Below are 9,881 nucleotides of genomic sequence, written 5' to 3'. Positions count from 1 at the left end.
AAAAAAAAAAAAAAAAAAAAAGGAAGCCAGTAGAGCTCATGTCATGGGTGCTGAAGGCCGTATTTACATATGGTACACGACACCGCGGACGGCTGGGATCCTGCCCTGTAACCTGTCGAGAGAATTCTGTCTGCTTAAGCAACGGCTGGGTATTTCAGAGGTTTTACGACCAAGTCCTGGATGAGTGAGTGAGGTGACGTAAATGTTTTACTTAAGGTTCTTGCACTCCAAATGGTAATATTTGTTCACCTTTTGTTTGTTTATAAAAAGGACATGTAGTAAAAGAAAGCTTTGAAGGAGAAAACGAGGGGGCGTGACCTTAAACTCAGCCATTTATTAAAATAGCCTCATTTCTGTTTTCCATTTCTGTCTTATACGTGCCCGTTTTAACTGTAAGTGAAAAAATATTGCGCTATTCAGCGGGCAGACGCTTGCACACCCTAAGTAAAGGACAGAGAAAGCTCCTGCCTTCCTGCAGTTTGCAGTCCTAACACCCAACAGAGCCGTTTAGCTAATTAGCCCCATCGAAAATTACCCAGGGCCTCGGTTCTCCTGCTTGGGCGAACTTCCCCTCCCTGGAATGTAAGCTCACAGATGGCTGGGATCTTGCCTGTTCTGTTGCATCCTCTACCCCTGCCCATAGCAGGCTCTCCGTGTCCGATGGCTGACGGAATACACAATGAGCAGTGTGAGAAGTATTAAGCTGTAGCGCTGCAAGCTGCTATGGAAACACCCTGGCCTCCGCTGGGATATCGGAAAAGGTTTCTCAGAAGTGACATCTGCAAGGAGACTTGAAACCACTGGGCAAAAAAGTGGACAAGAAAGCAACAGGGCAAAGGCTCTGATGCTGATAGTCTCAAAATCTAACACAGGGTGACTGGCGCTGGAGAGAATTCAGTCTGGCAAGTGCTGAGGCCAGGGATGGCAAGGGACAGATCTAAAGGACAGAACAGGGAGCCCGAAGCGCCTTGGGAAGCCCTGGAAGGATTTCAAGTAGGCTGTGTTTGTGTCCTGCTGTTTCACTTCGTGCAGCCTTTTTCTGTACTAGGGCGTGGGCCTCATCCTTCATGGGCCACATTTGTTTGGAGACTACATAGCATTTCAGCATAGTACTGTGAGGATAGCATAATTCTAATATATGATGACCATAAATCGGCTTCTGATTTTCACTCTTGCAAAGGCAGAGTATCCATCTCAGGCATGGAAAGCCAAGACATTGTGGAAAAAAAAAAAAAAAAGTTCTACATGAAGGATCTCTGAGAGATACCCTAGTGGAAAGAAATGACCAAAGAAGGATGTACTTTTCTCTAAAAGGGAGAGAGTTTCCTCTTTGCTCATGGCCTTGTCCAAATACTGGACTCAAAAGGCTTTCATACCTAGGCAGCTCGTGTTGAGACCTTCGGTGGTCACTGACATCAATCATAAGAGTGTTAATTGGTAAATCAACAACAGGAGTCACCGTGCAGTAACTCCCCATGCAGGACCTCTGTCCTCAATGAGTTGTATTATGAGAGTTAACTGTATACCTAGTTCTCTATGTGTGTGTGTGTGTGTGTGCGTGCACAAATTGCTGAAATCTTTACTTAGTATAGACTTGGTCTTCTGTGTACAAAGTTAATTGAAAATGAATCTTAATGGAGCATGGGACTGGGAATTGGAGAGGGAGAAGGTGAAGGGTTGGGAGTGTGAGTGGGAGGGTGGGTATGGTGGGAAGAATAACTATATTCCTAAAGTTGTACTTATGAAATTTGTATTCCTTAAAAAGTAAATTCAAAAAATAATAAAAATAAGTAAATAAAATTGCCTGTGGCAAGTAAAAAAAAAATTCTAGATATGTTCCCCAACAGAAATGAAAATTAAAACTTTTATGTTGGGGCTGGCGCTGTGGTGTAGCAGGTAAAGCCGCCACCTGCAGTGCCGGCATCCTGTATGGACGCTGGTTCTAGTCCCGGCTGCTCCACTTCTGATCCAGCTCTCTGCTATGGCCTGGGAAAGCAGTACAAGATGGCCCAAGTTCTTGTGCCCCTGCACCTGTGTGGGAGACCCGGAGGAAGCTCCTGGCTCCTGGCTTCTAATTGGCGCAACTCCAGCTGTTGTGGCCAGTTGGGAAGTGAACCAGCGGATGGAAGACCTCTCTCTCTGCCTCTCCTTCTCTCTTTGTAACTCTGACTTTGAAGTAAATAAATAAATCTTAAAAAAAAAAAAAAGCTTGCACATTAATGTTTATAGCAGCATTACTCAGGGTGGCCAAAAGATGGGACGACCCAAATGCCCATTGCTATGGTTTGTCCCCACCAAAACTCACATCCCCAGTGTCACAGTGTTGAACTCATGTTGAGAATGTGGATCCTTTAAGAGGGATTAAAGTCCTCCAGAGATTGGATTAGTTCTCCAGTCAGTAGTTTGTTAGAAAGTAAATTCAATTTCCTGAGCTTGCTCTTCCTCTCTCATGAGTTGCTGTCCAACTCCTCCTACCTCATTTTCTTTTAAGGGTTTGCATTACCAGGAAGCTGGCACTGGAAGCAGAGCCAGACCTTGACACTGCAATATGGGATGCAGGCATCTTACCAGTTGCACCAAACACCTGTTCCTTTGCTCCCCCTTTTGCCATGAAGCCCTTACCAGAAGTCATGCAGATGTCGGCACCGTGGTCCCGGACTTACAGAACTGTGAGCCAAAACAAACCTCTCTTTAAATTACTTGGTCCTGGCCGGCGCCGTGGCTCAACAGGCTAATCCTCCGCCTTGCGGCGCCGGCACACCAGGTTCTAGTCCCGGTCGGGGCACCGATCCTGTCCCGGTTGCCCCTCTTCCAGGCCAGCTCTCTGCTGTGGCCAGGGAGTGCAGTGGAGGATGGCCCAAGTGTTTGGGCTCTGCACCCCATGGGAGACCAGGATAAGCACCTGGCTCCTGCCATCGGAACAGCGCAGTGCGCCGGCCGCAGCGCGCTACCGCGGCGGCCATTAGAGGGTGAACCAACGGCAAAGGAAGACCTTTCTCTCTGTCTCTCTCTCTCTCTCTCACTGTCCACTCTGCCTGTCAAAAAATAAAAAAAAAAAAAAATTACTTGGTCCCAAATATTTTATTATAGAACAGAAAACTCGCCAAGACATCCATCTGCTGATGAATGCACAAAATCAAAGGTGGTGTACAACGGAATATTATTTGGTCATAAAAAGGAAGTGCTGGGCCAGGTCATTTGCCTTAGCAGTCAACTGCATCTGATGCTGTAGTGCCCGGGTTCAAGTCCCACCTCTGCTCCCTACACCGATGTCCTGGGAATGAGCACTGTAGGAGGCAGCAGGTGATGACTCAAGTACTTGGGTCCCTGCCACTCATATGGGCAACCTGAATTGGATTCTTGGCTTCAGTCTGGCCCAGCCCTAGCCATGGTGGGCATCTGTGGAGTGAACCAGTAGCTGGGAGCTTTCTATCTATATCTCAAATAAGTTTTAAAATTTGTTTTAAAAAGGGAGTACTTGTATGTGCTGTAAGATGTATGACCTCCAAAAACATTATACGTGGATGAAGCCAATCACAAAAGACCACATATTATACAATTCCATTTATATGAATGTCCAGAATAGGCAAATCTATGGAGACAGAAATAATAGCGGACGCTTAGGACTGAGGGCAGCCTTTGGATTGGTGGCGGGGTAGGGAGTGACAGCTAAAGGGTGTTAGGTTCCTTGTTGAGGTGATGAAAATGTCCTCCGATTGATTATGGTGATGGTTGTGCAGCTCTGAAGGTACTGGAGACCACTGAATTGTACATTTTGGATGGATTTTATGGTGTGTGAATTATATATCAATAAAGCTGTTACACATGGAAAAACAAGTTCAATGAACATGTTCATGTACAAGTGTAATCTAGGTCATTTCAGAGTCCTTCAGTATTTACATTTTTATGGGTTTTCATAAATACTGATTTGCCAAATTTCTTGGCAGGGGGACTGAGCCAATTAAAATGTAACCAGGAGTATGTAAGTGTTCCCATTTAATTATATACTTATCGTTTTTGAAGTTTAGGTCCGTGAAAACTGTTTTACTATCTGTGAAGGTGCTAGTGGTGATTCAATCTACAATACTATAAATATAATTACGATTAATTAACAGTTGGGTAAGGAACTAGTTCCAATTGTCTGAACAGAAGTAAAAAGACATTCTTTTTCATCACTGCTTGTTTGTCAGACCTTACTTTAACACTTTTTTCTAATAATCTTGTTTTTGTAAAAAAAAATGAAATTTGAGAAGATACATAAGTTACATAAAGAAAACATTAATATCCCTGTATACTTTTTAAATATATTTTTGAATGTTTCCCTTTTGTCCTAAAGAGTAAAATTTGACTCGGATTCCACATGGCACATAGTGACTGTGTCCCAGGCATTGTACCAAGCACAAAGATTTATTTGAAAGGCAGAGTGACAGAGAGAGACAGGAGGAAGTGAACTTCCATCCGCTTGTTCATCTCAAGGCTGGTGCCAGGAGCCCAGAAATCAATCCAAGCCTCCCACGTGGGTTGTAGGGACCCAAGTACTTTGGCCATCATCTGCTGCATTTCCAGGGTCGTCAGCAGGAGACTGGATCGGAAGTAGAGTAGCCAGGACTTGAACTTGGCACTTCAACATGGGATATAGGCCTTGCAAATGCCAGCTTAACCCACTGCACTGTAACGCCTCCCTGTACTAAATACTGTTATTCATTCTCTCATGTTTGTCCCTACAGCATTCCCACTCTACAGAAGATTAAGAGATAAAGTAAATCCCAAGTATTGGCCGTGTGGCCTGGAGAGGAACAGCTAGGATTCAAACCCAGCTGGACTTGATTCCAAAGCATGGCAGCACTGTCAGCCATTACTCTTGACTGCCTCCTCCATGAATATTTAGGGCTTGCAATAAATTTTCAAACAAAAATACTCACCCTGTGGTTATCTTTGGCGTGTGTTTAATGTTAAAACATTAAAAAATTTGGTGAGCAATTGTGATTTGTGTTTCTGTGGAATTGATTTTTGCTGGAGAAAGGGTTATTAAAATTTGCTTAGGTTTATTTCATGTTTGGAATACTGCATCTTGAAATAAAAACACACCTTGTCAAAGAAAATCTTTAGCTTAGTATTTCATTGGTTCACAGTACTTAAAGCAATATTTAGTAACTTGACCCTGGCAAGCTTTCAGCAATTAATACATCTTCTTGTTGCACCAAGAGCTTAGGAAAGACTTTGGTATTGGGAATAGGTTGTTTTGTTTTCCTTGTTTATTTTTGTTTAAAAATTATTAGAAAACCTGCAGGTCAGACCTTGAAGCAGATACTCTGACTGAAGACAGCATGCATTTAGCAATTTTTTTTTCATTTATTAAACATTTATTTAATGAATATAAATTTCCAAAGTACAGCTTATGGGTTACAATGGCTTCCCCCTCCCATAACTTCCCTCCCACCCGCAACCCTCCCCTTTCCCGCTCCCTCTCCCCTTCCAATCACATCAAGATTCATTTTCAATTCTCTTTATATACAGAAGATCAGTTTAGTATATATTAGGTAAAGATTTCAACAGTTTGCCCCCATATAGCAACACAAAGTGAAAAAAATACTGTTGGAGTACTAGTTATAGCATTAAATCACAATGTACAGCACATTAAAGCAGAGATCCTACATAATTTTTTTTTAAAAAATTAATTTTCTATGCCATTTCTAATTTAACACCAGGTTTTTTTTTTCTCTTCATTTCCAATTATCTTTATATACAGAAGATCGATTCAGTATATAATTAGTAAAGATCTCATCAGTTTGTACCCACACAGAAACACAAAGTGTAAAAATACTGTTTCAGTACTAGTTATAGCATCACTGCACATTAGACAACACATTAAGGACAGATCCCACATGGGATGTAAGTACACAGTGACTCCTGTTGCTGACTTAACAATTTGACACTCTTGTTCATGGCGTCAGTAATCTCAGCAACAGAATTTACCAGAAGAGTTTATTTGCCTCCTAAGAAAAGATTCTCCAACAACTGAACAAACAAGTAAGCAAACATACAAAAAAAATCCCACCAAAACTAAAATCTTGTTTTGGCAAAAAGTTTTCCCATATGATATTTAATGGATTAAAGGTATGCAATGAAGCAGCTGATAATATGAATGGGTAGACTCATATTGTAGATTTAAGTTTCTGTTGAAATTAAAAACTGCATTTATTTAAGGCCTTTAAAAAAATTCCAGTTTACTCAATTATCTGAGCCACCAAACTGCTTAAAATTAAATATCTCTTTTCTTGCTAATATTTTTGACATTTTTATTGTTATTATATATGGAATGCATTCTTATTTGCATTTCAATGTGTATATTGGCCTCAATTTTAACAATGGGATTCTTCCACATTCAGCACTTGGGCACTAACCAAACTTACTTGGCATTAATAAAGTTATTTCTATGGGAAAAAAAAAAACACACCTTGTTTTGATGCCAAGTGATAGAGTTAAGGAAGCACCTGGGGAACTGTGCTATCATAATGAAGGCTCTGCTCTGAAATGCAAAGTAGCGCAAATCGAGACCAAGTCCCAAGTCTAAGACAACTGAAGGAAATCAAATTGATGAACGCAAAGTGGTTTGCTCTTTAATCCTTTGAGAGATACAACTGAGAAGCACCATGGCTACATTATTATGAATAAAGGAGGCAAAGCTATGTAATCTTTAATGACAGAAATTTCTAGTCATCTCTGTCCAAAGTGAAATTTTTTGGTAATATTTCTAACACATAATTTATGTGAGTACCATGTGAGAAACATTAAAGCTTACAGCAACAAAGGAAATGATTTACTGTCATAATCATGTACCTGTTTAATTGTTTAATTTTTTTGAAAGGCAGAGACCAACAACAGAGCTCCCATCCACTGCCTCACTACGCAGTAGCCAGGACTCAGCCAGCTGGAAGCCAGAAACTCAGTCTAGCTCTGCCCCACGGGTAGCAGAGACTCAAGTAACTGAGCCATCAGCTGCTGCCTCCCAGTGTGCGTGCTAGCAGGGAGCTAGAATCGGAGCATACCGGGGACTTGAACAAGCCAGAAATTCTGAAATAGGAAGCCTCAGATTGCTTTCCAGATTCTGTCCAACCGCCGGGAAACTGGCTTTAACTTTCTCATCATTAGCTTTAAAAAGACTTCACAGGGGATCACTAGTTTCCTGCCCTATTAAATGGAGCCTTGGAAATTGAATAGCAATCACCTATTTGAAATCTGCATCTCAGAAGGGCTTCTTAAATAAACACTTTTATTTATTTATTTTGGTTGGAATAAAAATATATCATTGAAACAGTGTATCATTTTACTCTTTTTCAGCCCTGGTTGCTGGCATTGCAGGGAGTAAACCAGCAGATGAGGGATACGTATCTCTTCTTCCCTCCCTCCATTTCCTCTCTTGATGATAGTATATCTCAGAGCTTTTATGAGCATTAAATGGGATAAAAATTTGCAAAAGGTAAGACAGATAGGAAGCCCTAATTAGTAGCTTAACTATTAAAGAACTTTTATGTGCCAAACCTTGGGTTTTTTTTTGTTTTGTTTTTGTTTTGTTTTCACTTAATACGGATAGATAAAAATGGCCTACTCTCAAGCAGTTTCACCAAGGAAGACAAACACAGCAGCATTGTTAATGGCAGTATTATAGTAATTATCTGCAAAAATGCCATGGAGAAACAGAGAAAGGAGGAAATCCCATGTGCTGGTCAGGGAAGGGGTTTACAGGTTTGAGTGTGGCATTAGTTATTTATTATGTAACAAATCCTCAGTATTTGGTTGCTAACATTTACTAAAACACATAGTCTCACAAATATCTTCCCAAAGCTTAGTTACAAGTGTGTTGTCTCACACAGTTTCATGCATGAGCCAGCGAGTACTTTAACTACTTAGCAGGGTGGTTCTGGCTCAGCAGCTCTCATGATGTTCCAGGGACCACGGTTGGCTGGGGCTGAAACCCCGAAGGCACTGGAGAATCTGCATCCACCTGAGTGGCTGTTGGCCGCAGGCCTGGGGGCCTTGTCCCTGGCCACCTCCAGAGCAATGCTCAAGACCCTGAAGCGTCTGGCTTCCCCCAGAAACAAACAGGGGCGTGGAGGCAGGAAAGGTGCAGTTGTGTCTGGCCTCATCTGTGAGGTTCTGTATTGTCATTTCTACCATGTTCTGTCCACCTTGTGCTGCAGGGGAGGGAATTAAACCTGATGGGAGGAGGAGCAAAGAATTGGTGGACTTATTTTTAAACGCACCATAGGTGTGGAAGGAAAGGTAATTCTTTTTCTAAGTAAAAAATTTATTTGAAAGAAGAGAGAGAGAGAGAGAGAGAAAGAGAGAGAGAGAATCTTCTACCTGCTGCTATACCTGTATTTCTGTTGATAGAATCTATGAGCTTGTCAAATACCTGTATTGCGGATTCTGCAGAGAGAAACCCACAAGGTGTGTATGTGTGTGGGGGCAGATTTTTTTTTTTTTTTAATCTTAAGGAATTGGGCTCATGTGGCTGTGGAGGCTTGGTAAATCCAAGATCTGCAAGGGAAGCCGGCAGGCCGGAGGCCCAGGGAGAAGTCGCTGGTTTGGTGTGCAGGCAGTCCACTGGCAGAATTTCCTCTTATTCAAGAGTATGCTTTGTTCTGTTATGGTCTTCAACTGATTTCATGAGCCCCCGCCCCTACACACATTTTCTCATTACTATAATGTAATAGTCAAGACAGGCTAACTATAAAGAAAAGAGGTTTCTTAGCTCACTGTTCCGGAGACTTAACACCATGGGGCCAGCACCAGCTTGAATCTGGTGAGGAGTTCATGGCAGATGACAGGAGCGCATGTGACAGCAAGAGATGATATTGCCAGATGGGAAGCAAACGAATGATTCAGGGGTTGGGGTTGAGTTCTGTCTTGGGAGAACTTAAGGATCTCCTGAGAGCTACCTTTATCCCCTCCTAGGACAGTTCCCCTATAAGGGCTTCTCGCTAGGCCTCACTCTTAAAGGTAGGCATCACTTCCCACATCCTCACACTGGGACAAGTTTCCAACACATGAACCCTTGGGGGACAAACAACATTCAAACCATAGCAGAGGCTAGTCTGCTCTACTTAAAGCACATCAACTTAAATGTTAATGTCATCCAGAAATCATGAATTCACCTTCAGAAAAAGATCCAGAATAATGTTTTGGACAAATAGCAGCATCAGGACCCGGCCAGCTCCACACAAAATTAACAATTACATTATCCTATAAATAGTGACAGTGTGGAGTTCAGATTGCAGAGGCTTTGAATGGCATACGGAAACAGTTTGTCCAACATAAAAGCATTAACCAGATGACTCAGAGACATGACCTTGAACATCTGGTATTGGCCAGTCGAGAAGGAAGTTCCCATAGAATATTCTAATTCTTGTGCAAATTGCATCTTGATTATTTGTCTGTTATGCTTGGTCTTCAATCCAGTTTTGACAAATGAAAAGTCTAGTTTTTATTTAACATGTTTCCTTTGAATGATTTTTTTTCAGTGTACATGTTTTTTACTAATTAGCTCTTTGCATAAAATTTATGTAATTTAGAATGATGAATTTTATTTCAATAATCTTTTTTTTTTTTTTTGACAGGTAGAGTGGATAGTGAGAGAGAGAGACAGAGAGAAAGGTCTTCCTTTTTGCCGTTGGTTCACCCTCCAATGGCCGCTGCGGCCGGCGCATCATGCTGATCCGAAGGCAGGAGCCAGGTGCTTCTCCCGGTCCTCCCATGTGGGTGCAGGGCCCAAGGACTTGGGCCGTCCTCCACTGCCTTCCCAGGCCATAGCAGAGAGCTGGGCTGGAAGAGGGGCAACCGGGATGGAATCCGGCACCCCCAACCGGGACTAGATACTG

General features: G+C 42.1%; 1 protein-coding gene across 1 annotated transcript in view; it reads left to right on the top strand.

Moving 5' to 3' along the window:
* Positions 1-4,773, top strand: part of SEPTIN11 (septin 11) — a 170,719-nt gene extending 165,946 nt beyond the window's left edge. The window contains exon 10 of the mRNA XM_062198628.1: positions 4,728-4,773. Within this exon, the coding sequence (XP_062054612.1) occupies positions 4,728-4,758 (31 nt within the window). The 3' untranslated portion in view covers positions 4,759-4,773. The remainder of the gene's footprint in view (positions 1-4,727) is intronic.
* Positions 4,774-9,881: the final 5,108 nt, after the last annotated feature.

This window comes from Lepus europaeus, chromosome 8 (assembly GCF_033115175.1).
Source record: "Lepus europaeus isolate LE1 chromosome 8, mLepTim1.pri, whole genome shotgun sequence".
NCBI classification, from domain to species: Eukaryota; Metazoa; Chordata; class Mammalia; order Lagomorpha; family Leporidae; genus Lepus; species Lepus europaeus.
Note: the sequence above shows the minus strand (reverse complement) of the source record. Positions and strands in the feature narration are given on the sequence as shown.